Below are 18,302 nucleotides of genomic sequence, written 5' to 3'. Positions count from 1 at the left end.
AGAGGGGGTTGCAGTAGTGATCAGGAAGACTGTGGATTTACTCCAATTTATCCTGACACCAGAGGAGGTCTGATACTTGATAATCACATACGTAAGAGATAGGTTGGATGCAGAGTTTTCAATGAAGACACAAATATAATCCAAAAAGAGGGACATCAGGAGATTTCTGATTAGAAATGCTATTCTCCTATTAGAGTGTCACTTATACAGTATGGAGGCCAAATGTTCCCCTGCAAAGGCAAACAAGACGTGCGCGCCAAAAACGAAACCTATTGTGGGGCGGGACTTCCGTCTTCTGAAGCCCGTGCCCACGGAGTGCCTGGAGGAGCAGTGGTGACGCGGGGCTCTCATGCCCGAGGGAGAGCCCCGTGTAGGCTGCAGAAGTCCGGAGTGGCGGTAAGTGGGGCTTAGTTGTAGGGGGGAGGGTAGGTGTGCGTGCGTGTGTGTGTGTGTGTGTGTGTGTGTGCGTGCGGCGGGGGGGCGGTGGTCTCTGTATGTGTGGGCGTGTGTGTAGGTGCGCTCGTGTGTGTGTCTGTTTTTGCTGAACTTTAAAAAATCTTTACCTTGAGGCGGAAGCCGGGGCCCTTAGCGCTCTCTTGCGCACTCTGTGAAATATTCTAAATAATACCCTGATCGGAACACTATTAGGAGCACAGGCTCGTCTGGGTAGTCGTGCCCGAGCACCCGCTAGTTGGAGCCGAGATAATTTTAAAAAATTGTATATATTTTAAACAGTTGCTGTTTTAGACTCGGACTTTGCCTTACCTGCAGCGAGATTGCTTCGCCAGGCAGCATCTTCGGGACAGGCGCTGGTAATCGCCTCACCGAACGGACCCGCCATCTTGGGTAGGGAAGGTCGACGGTCCAGTTGACAGCCCCTCCCGCCCTCCCTGGATACTTAAGGGCGGTCCCTTACACCTTCGTGACTTTTGCTGAACTTTAAAAAATCTTTACCCTGAGGCGGAAGCCGGGGCCCTTAGCGCTCTCTTGCGCACTCTGTGAAATCTAAATAATACCCTGATCAGAACACTATTAGGAGCACAGGCTCGTCTGGGTAGTCGTGCCCGAGCACCCGCTAGTTGGAGCCGAGATAATTTTAAAAAATTGTATATATTTTAAACAGTTGCTGTTTTAGACTCGGACTTTGCCTTACCTGCAGCGAGATTGCTTCGCCAGGCAGCATCTTCGGGACAGGCGCTGGTAATCGCCTCACCGAACGGACCCGCCATCTTGGGTAGGGAAGGTCGACGGTCGAGTTGACCGCCCCTCCCGCCCTCCCTGGATACTTAAGGGCGGTCCCTTACACCTTCGTGACTTTTGCTGAACTTTAAAAAATCTTTACCCTGAGGCGGAAGCCGGGGCCCTTAGCGCTCTCTTGCGCACTCTGTGAAATAATCTAAATAATACCCTGATCGGAACACTATTAGGAGCACAGGCTCGTCTGGGTAGTCGTGCCCGAGCACCCGCTAGTTGGAGCCGAGATAATTAAAAAAAATTGTATATATTTTAAACAGTTGCTGTTTTAGACTCGGACTTTGCCTTACCTGCAGCGAGATTGCTTCGCCAGGCAGCATCTTCGGGACAGGCGCTGGTAATCGCCTCACTGAACGGACCCGCCATCTTGGGTAGGGAAGGTCGACGGTCCAGTTGACCGCCCCTCCCACCCTCCTCCCTCCCCCCCTACCATGTATAAAAATAACGGACTTGCACGTCCGCGCGGCGGGCGCGCCGGCGGCGCCAAAGGCACGCCCGTCTGTGCCCGTCCAGGCCGGGCACAGGGCCACCCACTATGCCCGTTTTGTACGAGCATCGTATTAGACATACAAGGGACTACCTCCTACAATTTTGTGCGGCAAATTCACTCCCAACCCCTTTAATTACCTTCCACAACGATGCTCCTGAGATATCCTCCAACCAGACAACCAACAGCTTCAGTCTGGCATTATTGAACTGTAGATCGGCTGTCAAGCATGCGTTAGAGATAAAAACGCTTATTCAGGACCTACAATTAGATACTCTTTTCCTCACGGAAACCTGGCTAAAGCCTCATTCAGATGCTGATATTGTGAGTATGTTACCCAAGGATTACCTCATACACCATCAAAATAGAATAAAAGGCATAGGAGGCGGACTAGCGATTATTTACAGGAATTCCATTACTTGTAGGCTACAAGAAGGAGGGATTGAGGACTGTGAAAGTGCTCACTTTTCACTTCAACTAACTCCCAATAAATCCCTGTCAGGTCTTTTGATTTACCGCCCGCCGGGGGCCACAGGTAACTTTGTCAGATCATTACTGGACACCACCACTTCTTCTTGTACCTTGACCCCTAATTTTATCCTGCTTGGCGATTTTAAACCTACATTTTGAGGACAGTACTAATAAAATTGCTGGGGACCTTATCTCAGAATTAAAAGTACTTGACCTTCATCTGATCAACTCAGAGGCAACCCACACCAAGGGTCACCTCATGGATCCCCTATTTGCCAATCTCACAAAAATTGAAGCTCGCCCTGCACTCCCTCTCCCTTGGTCTGATCACTTTCTCATCCCTTTTATGTGGCAAACTAGCAAAATCACTGGCCACTTGTAAACTCCTAGAGAACGGGACAGACTATGGTCCAGAATACCTCTTGAAGACTGGACACAGGAGTTGACACGATCTACCCCTTTTGCAGATCCTGATCCTGTGCTAGCCAACGATAACTTCACTAATTGGATCACCTCCACCTTGGATATAGTCGCCCCGAAGATAGACTTAAAGAAAAGAAGTACCACTTTTAAATCACCATGGTTCTCACAGGAACTCAGGAACCTCAAGAAAATCTGTAAAAGCCATGAGCGTAAATGGAGGAAAACATGGGACCCCACCACCAAGGAAGAATATAAAGCAGCGATGAGGACTTATAAAGCGGCGCGAAAAGCAGCCCAAGCCTCCTTCTTTGATAAAAAAATCAAAGTTGCCTCTAATTCTTCTCGGGAGACCTATAAAATAGTTAAAGAGCTCCTCACTATACCCAACACCCTCCCAAACCAACAACCCACTACTGACAGATGCAACCAAGTAGCCTGTTTTTTTTCAAAATAAAATCATCAAGATCCTACAGTCACTTCCTCCTTTAAACGATGATAATTCCCTGACCGCTTCATCAGCCTCTGTCAGTGGCCCAACTTTAGACAGTTTCAGCCAACTTTCTGAGGACGATTTTTTAAAAACCCTTTCAGACTTGAAAAGTGGCTCCCCTAACGATCCAGCACCTATCCACATTCTCAAACAAGTTGGACCCACCATCTCGCATCTGGCCACCAATCTTATTAATGCCTCGTTTAACCAAGGAGTGGTCCCTCCTAATTGGAAACATGCCATTGTTAAAGCTCTGCAGAAAAAAACGGGTATGGACCCTACAGATCTGACTAACCTCCGCCCAATTTCACTCCTTCCTGGATTAAGTAAGATTGCAGAGAAGGTAGTCAACAAGCAATTGTCTGCCTTCCTTGAAACCAACAATCTCCTTCGTCCCACACAGACAGGCTTCCGTCCAGGTCAAGGGACGGAAACAGCCCTTTTAAAGGTAGTTGAAGAGGCAAGATGCATCTTGGATTCGGGAGGATCAGTGTTACTGATCCTCCTGGATCTAAGCGCTGCATTTGATACGGTGGACCACAAAACCCTCATTAAGCGCCTCTTCAGTTTGGGAGTAAGGGGCACAGCCCTGTGCTGGCTCTCTTCGTTCCTAAAAGACAGAACATTTCAGGTCTGCGAAGGGAATGTGCGATCCGACATTCTCCCTCTCCAGTGTAGGGTCCCCCAGGGCTCTTCACTGAGCCCTACACTTTTTAACACATACATGGCCCCCCTGGATGACGTGGTCTCCCCTTTTGGGATAAAAGCCGTCACATATGCTGACGACACCCAAATGATCGTATCATTTTCCCTGGAAGAGGACAAGGTAAAAAACCTTCATGATTGTCTAGAGGGTATTCATGCCTGGATGTCCGTCTCAAGGCTTAAGCTCAATGGCTCAAACTGAGCTCATGCTGTTGGGAAATAAAATATCTTCTCTTCCATCTGCCATGTGGCCAGCATGCTTAGGCCCCCTCCCTCAACCCAAGACTGAATTAAAAAGTCTGGGTTTGTGGCTTGAACAGGACCTATCCCTCAAAACGCAAGCGAAAAAAACAGCTGGCACATGTGTGGGGCTACTGCGTTCCACCAGAAAGATCCTCCCTTTACTTCCAGGACCCTCCCAGAAATTGCTCGTTCAAGGTCTAGTCCTATCAAGACTAGATTACTGCAATGCTCTCTTTCTTGCTGCCCCGGAATCCACGATCAACATTCTTCAAAGAACACAGAATGCCGCAGCTAGGATTCTTACTGGGACCTCTCGCAGAGTCTCAGCCAAACCCGCCCTTAAGGCACTACATTGGCTGCCGATCCGCGAAAGGGTCAAATTTAAGGCCCTTTGCACGGCCCATAAAGCTTTGCAAAATCAAGGGCCTCCAATGCTAAAAGACATGATCTTTCCATACAGACCCAATAGGCTCCTACGCTCAGCTCAAGGTCATCTGGCCACAGTCCACAAAATTAGAAAAGCCCGAACTGGAGGACGCCGTTTCTCGGTTACTGTGGCCACCTCCTGGAATGCTTTGCCATTTCACCTTCGTTCTGAGTCCAATCTTCTGAAATTTCGCAAGCTTCTAAAAACTCATCTCTTCCCGCAATAACTTCCTCCCTTTCCCCGTCTTCACCCTCAGAAGTTCTGCAATTTCAGCGCTGGGACGCTCACGGGCAGCCATGCGCTATATAAGACCTAAATTTCATTTCATTTCATTTCATTTCTGTGTGTGCGCATGCGTGCGCGCATGCGTGCAGGGGGAGGTGTGGCTGTGTGTTACGGCTTTCCAGGAGACAGGAGCTGGCCACAGCGAGCGCGTTCTCGTGCGCGTGGCCCGCACAAATCGCCTTCTGGTAGAGGAAATGCCCGCAGCCAGCTCCTGTCCCCTGGAAAGCTGTGTCGCTGACTATAGGTCTCTGCGAGACCGCGCTCACGCAAGACCTAAAAAAGAGAACCGCAATTTGTCAGAAGACCTAGCTTTGAAGAGCTGCAGATGTGACCAGATAAATGCATAATTTAGAGGCTTCTTTATTGCTTGAACTTTCACAACTCACCAAAAATCGGCTAGCAACCCACAGTTTGGGAAACAATGGTCTAGCGTATAATGTACATGCAGAACCAGATCTGGCGGTCATTCTTTCTCCTACTTGTCTCCCAACGCCTGGAATGACCCACTCCTGCAAGTAAGAGCAAAAAGAACAATTGACTGACGGAATACTGAATAATGACTTACCCCCCACCCTCCCGTACAGCGATCTAAGCGTATATCCATTGTTTTTATGCTCACCATGCCTCAGCAGTTGGACAAATAGTACGCCGAGACGTGGGTCTTGTGCTTACTGTACCACTGGATAAAAGGTAGCCAGGCTTTTGAGGGTGATCCCGATCCTAGGACGCTTGTTTTTTGTCCGGGGGGGGGGGGGGGGGGGGGGGGGGGGGGGGGGATCTGGCCTGCCAGTTGCAACTGGACGGGTCCCATGGGGAGCTTGGTCAAAACTGATTTGCATATGGTTGGGTCCAAACTGGGGTGGCATGGTGAGCAGAAAACGATGGCTTAAACCTAGATCTGTGACTGGGGAAAGTTTGACAATGTTTAGCATTCCGTCTCATCTTTTTGTATTGCTATACCTGCATACAAGAGCCAACTCCTCAGTTCTTAATATTTTCCAAGTAAATTTGGATGTTGTTAGTCATGGCTCATTTTTGCCTAAATGGCCTCTGCTTTCAGCTCCATGATACTCAACTGGTGAGTTGTGCGCTCTACAAATACACATGCACTGAAATAAGGTTAGCCTCGGTGTCTGTAATAAAATCTAGATTCTCTTTTCACCCTTTATAGGAATAGTTATTTATCTACACTTTTCCTATTGATTTCGCTTCACCCGTGAGTAACCAACAAGTTCTGACTCTGCAATGCAACAATGATGCTCATTTCCCCTGTTCACTGGTCGTACCTGGATCTTCATTTGTCCCTTCTGCGACACAAGAGGCGAACTGTGGGGCAGAATGGTCCATCATATCCTTACTTAACTTGACTGTCCGGATCTTGAGGTCTTGCAATATGGGCATTTGAAGACCCCTGTTGACTGCATGGCTATCCTGAGAGAGGTGAAGCATGTTTTCACAAAAGCTTCATGTATGTTGAAGTTTTTTTTCTCTCCGTAAAAGTACTATTTTGTGTGGAGAAGACCGTCTACCATAGACCATTGATTTGTTGAGTTATTTTTGTTTTGTGATGCTGAATCTCAGCTTGTAACCATTACACCTCTTGCAGTAAGCCTTTAATGCTCAACGGAGCTATACCTAAAGGGTCAAATACCCCAAATAACTTGGTTATTCAGTGAAGTGTGGTATTGGTGGCCTTTGGTAACCAGTGGTAAATGTATCTACACCCGAAAAATACTGTTTAGTAATTCTAGGACTGCGGTAAAGGCCTCACAGGTAACTTATATAATTCATAAATTAGCTCTTTATAGTTCTGATGTGACATTTTTACATTGACTAAATATAAACAAAATAGTTTGTCAAATCTGCTTTATTTTAAACTATTTAACATTGCTTTGTATTGATCAATTTAGGCAGTTGATGTTTTTAAATCCATATTATGGTTTTGTTTTGACAGTGAAAGCAAGTTAAACAAATTGGTGCAGAAGCTTCATGAATTTTTAGCGCACTCATCTGAAGAATCTGAGGACGCTAATTCTCCTACAGGACGTTCAGTGAGCAAAGTTTCAGGTAAAATGAAGCTAATTTCTGTGGTCTTGCTCTTGTCCATGAAATTAGGGGGCATAATGTTGATCAGAAGTGTTAAAGATCTTTTAGTATTAAATCTTTTAATTGTTGAGCAATGCATCGCATACAGCAATAGGTGCAAATACAATCACTAGACGGTGGAAACAGTGCAATGGCATAAAGTAGTCAATGAGATGCTCCAACTGCGAATGTTAACACAGCAAGCCGCCTGCAACCCAACCGGCCGCGTCTTAAGGGCTAAAAAAAGTTGCATGATGTGTTGATTATAGATCAGAAAAAAGGGGGAAGGGGAAAGAAATGGGAGAAACAAACCCCAGCCCCTCCACCCTCCTCCCACAACCACCCCCTCTTTGTCCAAAGAAATATACTTTAAGGCAACGCTACTCTGCTAATTTCCGAGGGCTGCAGCTCCGCCCACGGGCTTGCGTTTGCGAGGCTGTGCCTTAGGTTTCGGAAGTGGGGTGTCCGCAAGGCGCAGCAGACGCAGGTATCGGGGGCAGCTCAGTTCTCGAAACTCCCCTGTTAGTAGAGTCAAGAACGGCCGCCAAAGTTCTGCAAATTCTCCTCCCCTTCCCGCTGCCACCAGTGACATTCTCCATCCCCAGGATTGCCCACAGCCTCTGTAGCCAACCGGTATGTAGGGGCAGTTGGACGGCTCTCCAGTGTGCCACTATGTTTTGCAGCGCTGCCCCTAGTGCAATCGGAATGAGCCTCCCTCTTCTGGACTTCAAGGGGTACATTAGGGCATTAGGAGGGCCAAGTAGGACATAAGCAGGGAACCTGGGGAGTTGAGTATCTAGGTGTGTGTCTATCAAATCTAGGACTGAGTTCCAGTAAGGCTGTAGGCGGTCGCAACTCCAGAGTAGGTGCTTCAATGTCCCCAGTTCTCCACACTCCCTCCAACAGCGGTCACTCACTCGGGGGTCCCATCGATGTAAGCGTTCAGGTGTGTGGTACCAGTAGGTGGCTACTTTGGTCATGGTTTCGAAAGCCCTGTGTGGTAGGCGGAGTGTCTGGCTCTATAGTAGACCCCCTCCCATTCCTTGCGTGTGAGTTGTCTCCCTAGGTCTCTCTCCCACCTGTCCCTCCCCGCGTTGTAAGTGTATATGTCGTTGCGGAGTAGATGTTGATACAGATCCGAGATCAGTGTTTTGTCGGAAGTGCGCGTTAACAGCCATTTCTCGTAAGGGGTGAGGAAGCGTTGTGCACCGGGCCGAACCGAAGGCTGTAGAACCCAGTGGCGAACCCGCAAGTAGGGCAAGCGATCTGCTTCCGGTATGCCATAGTCTTCTTTCACCTTTTGAAAGGGAAGGATGCCGTTCAGATCGAACATGTGCCCTACGTCCCTGCATGGAGTAGTCCTCCACTTCACAAACTCCCTGGGGTCAAGGCCAGCGGAGAAGTCCGGGTTGTCGAAAAGCGGCGTCATCGGAGAGGGGAAGGAGGTGAGGCCTCGCCTAACAGCCACTTTGTCCCAGACGTCCAGAACAGTGCTTGTGATGAGCGATGCATATAGGTTGGGAGGTCTATGGCGACGGGTCAAGAACGGGACTCCCTGAAGCGTGCGGCCCGCCACCGCCTGGTCCTGAAAGAGCCAGTGTTTGCCAGACTCCAATTGGTGCCACTCCACAAGGGTGTGGAGCTGGGTCGCCTGGAAGTATAAAGTGAGGTCGGGCACTCCTACTCCGCAATATTCGGGGTGGAGATTGGCGATTGTATGTTTAAACCGAGGTCGACGTCCGTTCCAGACAAAGCGCGCAAGGTCTGTTTGTGTCTGTTGTAGCCATCCCTTCGGCGGGCGCATGGAGAGGGTCTGGAAAACAAAGAATCTGCGGCAGTAAAGTCATCTTGGTGGCTGCTATGCGACCTAACCAAGATAATGTGAGGTGTTTCCATCTCCTAAGGGTGTCACGGAGGCGCGAGCGGAGTCTGGCATAATTGGCATCTGCGGTGGCTAGTATCGTCGGAGCCAGCAAGACCCCCAGGTAAGGGATGGTAGACGTCGACCACTGTAGGTCAAACTCTGCTTTGGCGTCTGCCAGAACCTCCGGTGATAACGATATGTTCAGTGCTTCGGATTTCTCCACATTGATCTTGAAGCTAGATGCTTGCGCAAAGGTGTGGAGCTCAGTGAATAGCGCCCGAAGTGATTGCATCGGGTTAGTTAGGGAGAGTAAAATGTCGTCTGCGTACAGACTGTGTGCGTGCCCCTGCCGAACGGGATGCCTGTAATGCGATCATGCTGCCTAATACGTTGCGCCAATGGCTCCATGTAGAGCGCAAATAGGAGAGGAGAGAGCGGGGCAACCTTGCCTGGTCCCTCTGCCGATTGGAAACTGCGGGGAAGTGTGACCGTTGACTCGACTGCCGCGTTTGGCTGGCGGTAGCAGTTAAATATACGGCTACGGAGCGTTTCCCCCATCCCGAGTTTCCGCAGCACCAGGTCTAGATAGGGCCAATGCACCCGATCGAATGCCTTATTTATTTATTTATTTATTTGCTGGTTTTTATAGCGCTTGAATCAACTCCAGATGGAGTATCTCTGCGCTTATGGAGCCGGCTAAACAGAAGATGTGAATTGGAGCAGATGCTAGATCTCATTTTTAAATAAGACGGTTTTCAGTTGCCTTCTGAATTTTAAGTGCTCAGTACACTGTCTTAGGGACAGAGGGAGTCTGTTCCATAATGTGGGTCCTGCAATTGACAACGCTTTATTCCCATGCCTCGCTTTCTTGGCGCGGGGCACCACTAGGAGCAGATTATTGCTTGATCTTAGTGTTCGAGATGGAATGTAGGGAATAAATTTGTTTTCAAGATATGCAGGCCCTTGTCCATGGAGACATTTGTGTATCAGGCAGGCTATCTTGAATTTTGTTCTTTGCCGGATCTAGAGCCAATGTAATTGCTCAAGGAGGGGTTTAGATGGAGTTCTTGGCGGAGCATTCAGAACTAGGCGGGCCGCTGTGTTTTGAATGACCTGGAGCTTAGCCAACACGCCTTCATTGGCAGAAAGCAGCAGGCCATTACAATAGTCGATCCGACTTAGCACGAGTGCCTGTACTAGCGTCCTCCTAAAGGAATCTGGCAGTAAAGGGAAGACCTTACGCAGCAGGCTGATGGTATGGAAACAAGAACCCGAGATGAAGTTGGAATGCTGTTTTAGTGATAGTTCTTGATCCAGACGGACCCCCAGGTTTTTCACTATCTGCTTGGGTTCTGGGGCTGCTCCCAAGTCCTGTGGCCACCAATCCGGGGCCCATAGCATCCTGGCTTCTCCAAACAGCATGACTTCCGTCTTGCTGACGTTGCACTGAAGGCAGTTGGAGGACATCCAGTGCGCCACTGCCTTCATGCCTGATGAGAAGGAGTTTCTTACTTCAGCGGAGAGGGTTTTAAAGGGGAAGAGGAGCTGGGTGTCATCAGCGTAGGATACTGGGGTAAACCCGTACCTACGCATCACTCTAGCCAGGGGTGCCACATAAATGTTGAAGAGGGTCGGGCTTAGACACGAACCCTGGGGCACCCCTTTTGATATCTCCATCTCCGCTGAACGATATGCACCCATGGTGACAGTCTGGGTGCGATCGGATAAAAAACTCCTTAGCCAGGCAAGGGCTTTGTTCTTGATGCCAGCGTTCGACAACCGCTCAGTCAAGATGGAATGTGACACGGTGTCGAACGCTGCAGACAGATCTAAAAGAACCAAGATTACTGAGATGCCCTTGTCCTGGTACATGTGCAAGTCATCAGTGACTGACAGAAGGCGCATTCTCCGCATCGATAGTGAGGAGCATACAGTCCGGCCTCGTCCGTGACCCAGCCTCGATAAGATGGAGGACTCGCCTGGTATTATTGCTAGTCTGTCGCTGCGGTATGCAGCCGGCTTGATCAGGTTCTACTAGTTGTTGCATGTATGGTGCCAGTCTGCTTGCAATGATGCCCGTGTAGAGCTTCAGGTCGATGTTTAACAGGGAAATTAGCCTGTAGGAGCTGCACCGGGTGGGGTCTCGTCTGGGCTTGGGGATCACAGAGATTACTGCTTCCAGCAAATCTGGAGGGATGGCCCCAGGCTGGTCAAAGGTGCTAAAAAGGTCTCTTAACAGTAGGGCCACTTGTGGGCAGGTTTTATAGAAGGCTGCCATGTAATCGTCTGGCCCCGGAGATTTCCCTAGTTTGAGGAGGGAAATCGCCGAGATCACCTCAAGGCCGATGGGCCGATCAAGGAGCGTCGCTTGTGCCTCCTCCAGGGATGGGAGGGTGACTCCCTGCAAATAGCCTTGGCTGTTCTGCAAGTCTAGGTTGTCCGCCTCGTAGAAGTCAGCGTAGTATTCTCCAAAGGCCGCCGCAATGGTTAAGTCGTCTGTAATGGGGGCCCCCAAGGCAGACTGGAGGACCCGGACATGTTGCCTCCGTCGCTGCTCCCGTAACCTGCTCGCTAACAATTTCCCACATCGATCACCTCCTGTGTAGTATGCATGCCTCAGGCGCATTGCGGCAAATTCGGCCACATCCTGGTCTAGCGCTGCCAGCATTTTCCGCTCCGTGCATAGCTGCCGCCATGCCCACGCTGCCCCCGTGCGCTGGTGCATCTGCTCCAGTTTCGCCACCCGCTGAGTGAGCTCGGCCCTCTTCTGAGCTCGCTCCCTATTATTCTCCGTGGCTATGGAAATAAATTCACCGCGGAGGACTGCTTTGAGAGCCGCCCACTGTGTAGCTTTGGTCGTGTCATCGTTAGCGTTGTTGGTGAGGAACTAGGCGAGTGCCGTTCGGAGACGGTCCACGGTTGCCGGGTTCTGCAAGAGGCCATCTCTCAATTGCCAATGGCGCAGTGGGCCGGGCGCAGTCGAGATGAGAAAGGATGCTATTACTGGTGAGTGATCGGACAAGGAGGCCGGGAGGATCTCTGCGTCTCTTGCCTGATGTACCAGCTGGGAAGAGCACAGGAAGTGATCAAGCCTCGCATATGTTTTGTGTGCTGCGGAGTAATAGGTGTAAGCTGTGGCCTGCGGATGTAAGTGCCGCCATAGGTCGACCAGGTCTAGGTCTGAGAGGTGAGCATGTCCCGTTGCTGATAATGCCCCTACTTGACCGGACCGCTGGCCTGAGCGATCCGCTGTGTTGTGGAATACTAGGTTAAGGTCAGCTCCTAACAGCAAGTGTGGGTGTGTGGTGGCTGTGGCTGTGGCTGCTTCTAAGGCAATATGCAAAAAGTTCTCCTGACCTTCATTGGGTGCATATATGGCGCCCACCAATAACGTCTGTCCCGCTACCAGGAAACTGTGGACTAGCAACCTACCCCTGATCTCAGCTTCTTTCTTTAGGACCCGCCCACCAAAGGATTTTGCCACGAGGATTGCCACTCCCGCTACTTTTTTATTTTCAGACGAGAAACTGCCAGGGAAAGGATCGGGATTTTAGTCTGTTCTAATCTTTGGGCAGTAAGTGCGTTTCCTGCAGGAGGCAGTTGTCTGCCTTCGAGTGTCCTAGGAGAGATAGGACCGCTTTGCGCTTGACTGGATTGTTGAGCCCTCCCACATTGAGTGACAGAATAGTTAAGGGACGTATCATTCTAAGGAGGTAGCTGGGGATAGCAGTGCATCACATCGACTACACGATGGTGTGTTGTGGTGTCGTGTCAGCGTCGCGCTGTGGTTCACGCATGCCAGCCGAAGCGACTCAAAAGGAAACAACATTCTGTGGACAAGGAGCCCCCCCCCCTTTCCTTACCCCCCCATTCCCAACCACCCCTCCCCCACTCCCGCTGTCCCCACCAGACTCCCTCCACCCCTGTCAGCAACCCATTATTGAACATTGTCCCAGGTCCAGTCAACAGTCCGTCTGGGCCTGTGGTAGAGTGTAAACTTGAAGAGGAGACAATGGTGGAGCCTGGCGATTGAGAAGGGGGGGGGCACCAGTCTCGTCCCCCGTTCCGTCCTCCTCCAGGGGAATGCCCAGCAGTTCGCAAGTGTCTTGCAGGGATCTGAGTTGGTGTAGCGTCCCATTCCACTTGAAGATGATGCGAAAAGGGTGCCCCCAGGAGTATGGGTTTCCTTTGTCTCGCAGGAATGTTTTGACCACCCTGAATGTCCGCCGCTTTTGTAGTGTGATAGCGAACAAGTCCTGAAACAGCTTCACTGCTTGTCCCTGGTACGTAAGGGGCTGTTTTTGCCTGGCTGCCTTCAGGATTCAGGATTCGTTCTTTAACCCCTTCAGCGCTGCGCGAATTCTGCTGCGGTGCTGAAGGTTCTAAAGAACCAATGGAACCATGACGGAACGGTTCCATCATAAGCACAGGCCAACCGACGCTCATGACGGAACCGTTCCGTCATGAGCATGGAAGGGGTTAAGTGGAAAATCTGGGAGGAAAGCTAAAATGTCCGTAGTGGGAGCGGATCTGCGGCGTTGGAGCCCCACCCTGTGCGCTCTGTCTATTCTGATCTCGAAATCCGCAGGTTCCCAGAGTATGTCTCGAAACAGGCCCTGGAGGTACGCCGCCACGTCCCCCCCTTCAGCTTTCGGGGGCACATTCCGGACGCGGATGTTGTTGCGTCTTGAGCGGTTCTCTGGGTACTCTGTGTGCGCCTGAAGATCCATCTGCTGCTCTGTGAGCTTGAGTACTTCCTGCTGAAGGGCATGCATTTCCTCTCCTCTGGCGATCTCTGCATTCTCCACTTCTGCCACTCTCTCCCCTATCTCGTCTACGTCGCGTTGTAGTTCTTTGTATCCTACGGTCATCTCCTGCTTGAGAGTTTGAATGTCCTCTTTGAGGGAAGTGAACAGCGCTTCCATAAAGGACTTTGTGGCCGGTGCTTCTCAGTCTCCTCGGTCTCCGTCTTTAGGGTGGGGAAGGGGCGCTTGCTTGTCCGGGCTCTTCTCTCCCTTGGCTGTCCCTTTTGCGAGTAGTTCGGGAATTGTGCGCCCGCCCCTGCGGTTGGAGGAAGACATGACTGCGGGACGACTCTTGCTGATGACCTCCCTTTCCCTCCTTCTCCTCACACTGTCGCTGTCACTGAGCCGTCGCTGGGCCCATCCCCGGTCTGCTTGTGGTCTGTTTGCGGGGGACGTGGTGCTAGGGCTCCTCGTCTGCGCAGGAGCCAGTCGTCTTCCTTGGCTGTCGCGGACTCTCCCCGTATCCCTTGAGCCTGCTCTCCCTCGTTCTCCCTGGGCCTGCTCCGTCTGCAGGGGACCCCGCGTGGGCGGCTGCTGTCGCTAACTAGGGTGGCTCCCGATGTTCCTCACCCCGCGCGGCACCCGGGTTGGTACGCGGGGGAAGTGCACCGGCTGCTTCCGACCTTTGTCCTGTAGTACTGCTGCCGGGCTCCATTCCTGACTCCTGTCGCCTCCAGAGTGGCGCTAGGATCCGTGGCGGGCGTCGGGCCTCCTCGTGCCTTGCGTGCTTCGGTCTCTGCGTTCAGTGCGCGGCCCAGTGAGTTCCTCTCCACGCGGCGTCTGGGGTGGCCTGCCTTTAGTCTCAGCCCGTGTGTGGGCCTCCGCAGGTTCGCCCTCCTATTCAGGTCACCCAGGCCCGTCCGATGTGTTCGCGCCAGGCCGGGATTTGCCTTTGCAGTCAGTCAGTCACCCCACTCGGTCCCAGCCGCCGTGCTCTCTGCAAGTCCCCGGACCACCGGGTGCTGATGCGCGGTCTCCAGTTGCCTCCCAGGCCGAACGGCCGCTCAGTTTAGTCCCGGGTGGGCCTTCAGCCCTCTGGGCGCCACTGGGCCTGTTCGAGCCTTTTACAAGGCCTCTCTGCTGGGCTGTCTCGGCCTTGGCTCCTTGGGGGCCCGACTCACCGCCCCCCGACCGCAACCTCTGGGATGCCTCTCTGGTTGCCTCCTTACCTCGGGCGCCGCTGCTGCTGGGTGTGAGCACCCGAGCCACGCGTGCAGGCCCAAGCCGGGGCCTCTCGTGGTTTCACTCGCCGCCCTTCGCGGCGTCTGGTCCAAGGAGGCCTGTTCTTTCGGAGTATCGACCGGACCCACGCTCCATCCCAGCCGTGCGGAATGTCCCCGTGGTCCGTGTCGCTCCGGCCTTCTCCTCGGGTGTAGAGTCCCGGCTCCGTCTCGCGTCTGCAGGATCGGCAGGTTCGACAGCTCCGCCCGGCGTCTCTCGGCAGTTCTGCGGCCGAAGGGCGCGTCCCGGGCCCTCGGTCTATTTACTCCCTGCGGAGCAGCGCTGGGCCCCGTAGCTCCCGGAGATCGGTTCCCCCCCACAGCAATCCTCGATTAGAGCAGCGCTCAGGGTGCGGGGAAGCTAATAACCTGCTTTATCGGGAGTCTGGACGAGGAGCCGCCGCTTGGCACGTCCGCTCAGGCCGCTATCTTGGCCACACCCCCTTAAAGATCTTTTAAACAAAGGTAAAAAAGGAATGTATTTCTTCTACCTCCCCCAGGCCACCCCCCCAACACAGCTGGGTAGCCGTCCCACTAACATTATTCTCACATGAGTAACTTCGATCATATCCCTGAACACTAATTGTGTGTCTGAATGTAAGTGGGTTATATTTACTGAAAAAACATTTAGGGTTCTGGCTTCAACATAAACCATTGAAATTGGCTAATTATGGTTTGTGGCGCAAACCATAACTTAAGCCTTCAACTTGTGCTGTGAATGGCATCACATGTGACCTCAACAACACAATATAGTGAAATCTTCACTAATGTCATGGCTGATCTCCTTTATGAGGTCTTAGGTTTCACATGTTTTAGGTCAAACTCAGCACCAAGGGGCGGTGCAAGTTGTGGTTCAAGCAGTGGTGTAAATTTTGATGTCTTACATGGTGTAATTTAAAAAAAAAAACTATTTTATTGGAGTTTCAAGTGACACGTTTCGTATCCATTACATTACATTGCCATAGTAATTTTCAACAGTGAGTAACATATCGACCATTATTACATCAGACCTACAGTTTTTTAAACATTTTTATTGGCATTTTTATTTTACAAAGACAGATTGTGTTAGGATACATTTGTTTTGACTGTATTTCTTGCATTTTACATAGTGGTACATAACTATCCTCGCATAAAATTGACTTTTTATGCGACTTTTTATGTCTTACATTAAACAATTCCTATATAGAACTTGGATACGAAACTGGGGGAACGTTCATGGGATCCAGGGTACATATATCAGACTGGGTGTCATGGTGGTATGCATCTCGCTGGTTGATATGTCTGTGTGCTGCGGGGGGAGAGGCGGAGGTGGTTGGTCCAGCACTGATGTCTTGTCTGTGAGTCTCGTGCGGTACGTGGTGATGATATCAAGCAACGTTACGTGTTTGCTGCAAGAGCAGATCCGGTGTGTGTGCGCTTACGGTCGGGGCTTCTGACTGTGGGTCCGCCGGGGTTTGTGGGGAGCCAACTGGGTCATTGTGGGTTGGTGGCTGTTTGAATTGGTGCAGTAATAGGGTCCGCTCCATAGAGATGGGGTGTTTACATCATCAGATCTACAGTTATGGTGATTTGTACATGGTACTGTTGTTAATACATATCCCCTTATCAATCCTAAAGCCCAACCCCCCTCTTCCCTACCCCCAAGCAGATCTCCAGCAGTCATCTTATATCAGTAGAAACCGTGAGGCTGCCCATTGAATATAATCCTCAAGGTCTACTCCCGAGCCAAGCAGTTCCCCTCTCCGCCTTCTAATGTTAGAGTGCCTCAAAATGCCCTTTCTAAAGCCCTGTCCAATTACCCCCCCCCCCCCCCTCCCCCGGCTTGTGGTTTCGGGGTACCTCATGGGGAGACTCCCGTCGGGGTAGTCTTCCCCCATGTTGGTTCAGGCTCCTTCAGACTATTGACCAGGGCCTCCCAGGCCAGAGTTCGCTCCAATGCGCCAATCCCTCTTTTGGCTCTTCGAAGAAGTATCCTCCCCTCGCTGGTTGCCCATTTCTCTAGTTCAGCCATCCAAGTGAGATTTTTTCCCCCTGTAATCTCCTGCTTAGCCAGGGCCAACTCTTGAAATAGACAAGTGACCCAGTTCTTAGCATTGTGTGGGAACAGCCCCATAGAGTGAGCAGGACTGGGTGTGATCGGACGATCTGTATCCTCCAATGGTGGCTTATATTGTTTCCAAAAAGGTCTGTAGCCCAGGGCATATCCACATCAAGTGTAGTAGTTCTGAACTCACCTCTCTACATCTCGTGCATTTTGCATCATCCCTCTGGAAGAACTTGTTTATCATGCTAGGGGTGAGGTAGGCTCTGTGCAATATGGCAAAATGAATACGCTGAAAACTGGTATTTCTCTAGGATTTGCGGATCCCCCTCAATACATTTTCCAAGGATTTGTCATCTATAGGGATATTCAGGTCTTCTGCCAGCTTTTCTGGTATTTAGGCAGTGGGGATGTATGACGTTACAATGCATACTTTTACCACGCATACCTTTACAATGCGGTTTTTACAACGCATGCCTTTACAACGCATAGCGCTTTGGGGTGCTGGATAGTGAAAAGTTTAATTTACTATTCCAACTCCAGTCCCCGTGGACACTAGGGAAGGTGTTGAATAGTAAATTAAACGTATTCCCTATCCTAGAGCGCCCCCCAGCGCAATGGGTTGTGATGGTTTGCGTTGTAATGACTGTTGTAATGGTAGTGCGTGGTAAAAGTTTTGCTGTAAAGGTTGTATACCGGCAGTGGTCGTCGTATCTCTTCTTAGGGCGCCTTATAGGCATGTGACTGCTTAGATTTCCCCCGTACCCCTTTCCAGTGCCCAAGTACCCACAGGTGGCATGCAGGAGGGGCTCAGCGGGTCTCAAATGCGCTCTAATCGCCGCAACTAGCCCCGCATGCAGTAGAAAATGTCCCTGGGTCAGGTCATGCCCTTCTCCGAGGTCCTCAAATGGCATGAGTTCCAGCCCCACAGTACAGATCCCCTATTCTTGTCGCTTCTGCTGCTTCCCAGTCATCGAGTCCCACCCAAGTTGCTCCACGAGAAAGCACCCAGAGTACGGTTATGGGGCGGTCAGGTGAGTATGGGCATCAGGTCTGCGTCATACGGAGAACTCTTCTACAACACCGTCTGGCTAATATTACCACATCAGAATCTTCAGCTGTATCTTCATCCCTACCTAATAGTAGCCTCCCTAAAGCTCTTAAGTCTGGAGCAAATGGGTCCACCTCGCTATGTCTTACATGGTGTAATGAATGTTTCTTTAGATACGTTATTTGCAATATTAATGTCATTTTAAATTAAAAATAAGCATTTGCATAATTTATGACTTGTCAAAAAATTAATTGTAGAATCCTAAATTTCTTACCGTTTTCATAGTTGGTGGATCTCTTTCACAGTTGGTTTACTTTTTCTTTTTTTTGGGGGGGGAAATTCAACCATAAATTGTGTGGCGGTGTCCATAAACATGGCCTACCCAAGACGCCAACGAGTGTAAAATCACCAGTCATCTCTGAATCAAAATGGAGAGGTTTTCTGCTACATA

The 18,302-nt window shown here is 50.7% G+C and overlaps 1 protein-coding gene across 1 annotated transcript in view; it reads left to right on the top strand.

The window, feature by feature from the left end:
* ATRX (ATRX chromatin remodeler) overlaps window positions 1-18,302 on the top strand; it is a 1,771,102-nt gene that overhangs the window by 58,856 nt on the left and 1,693,944 nt on the right. The window contains exon 2 of the mRNA XM_086918408.1: window positions 6,740-6,852. Within this exon, the coding sequence (XP_086774534.1) occupies window positions 6,740-6,852 (113 nt within the window). The remainder of the gene's footprint in view (window positions 1-6,739; window positions 6,853-18,302) is intronic.

This window comes from Lissotriton vulgaris, chromosome 4_1 (genome assembly GCF_964263255.1).
Source record: "Lissotriton vulgaris chromosome 4_1, aLisVul1.2, whole genome shotgun sequence".
NCBI classification, from domain to species: Eukaryota; Metazoa; Chordata; class Amphibia; order Caudata; family Salamandridae; genus Lissotriton; species Lissotriton vulgaris.
This window is presented reverse-complemented; position numbering and strand designations above follow the sequence as displayed.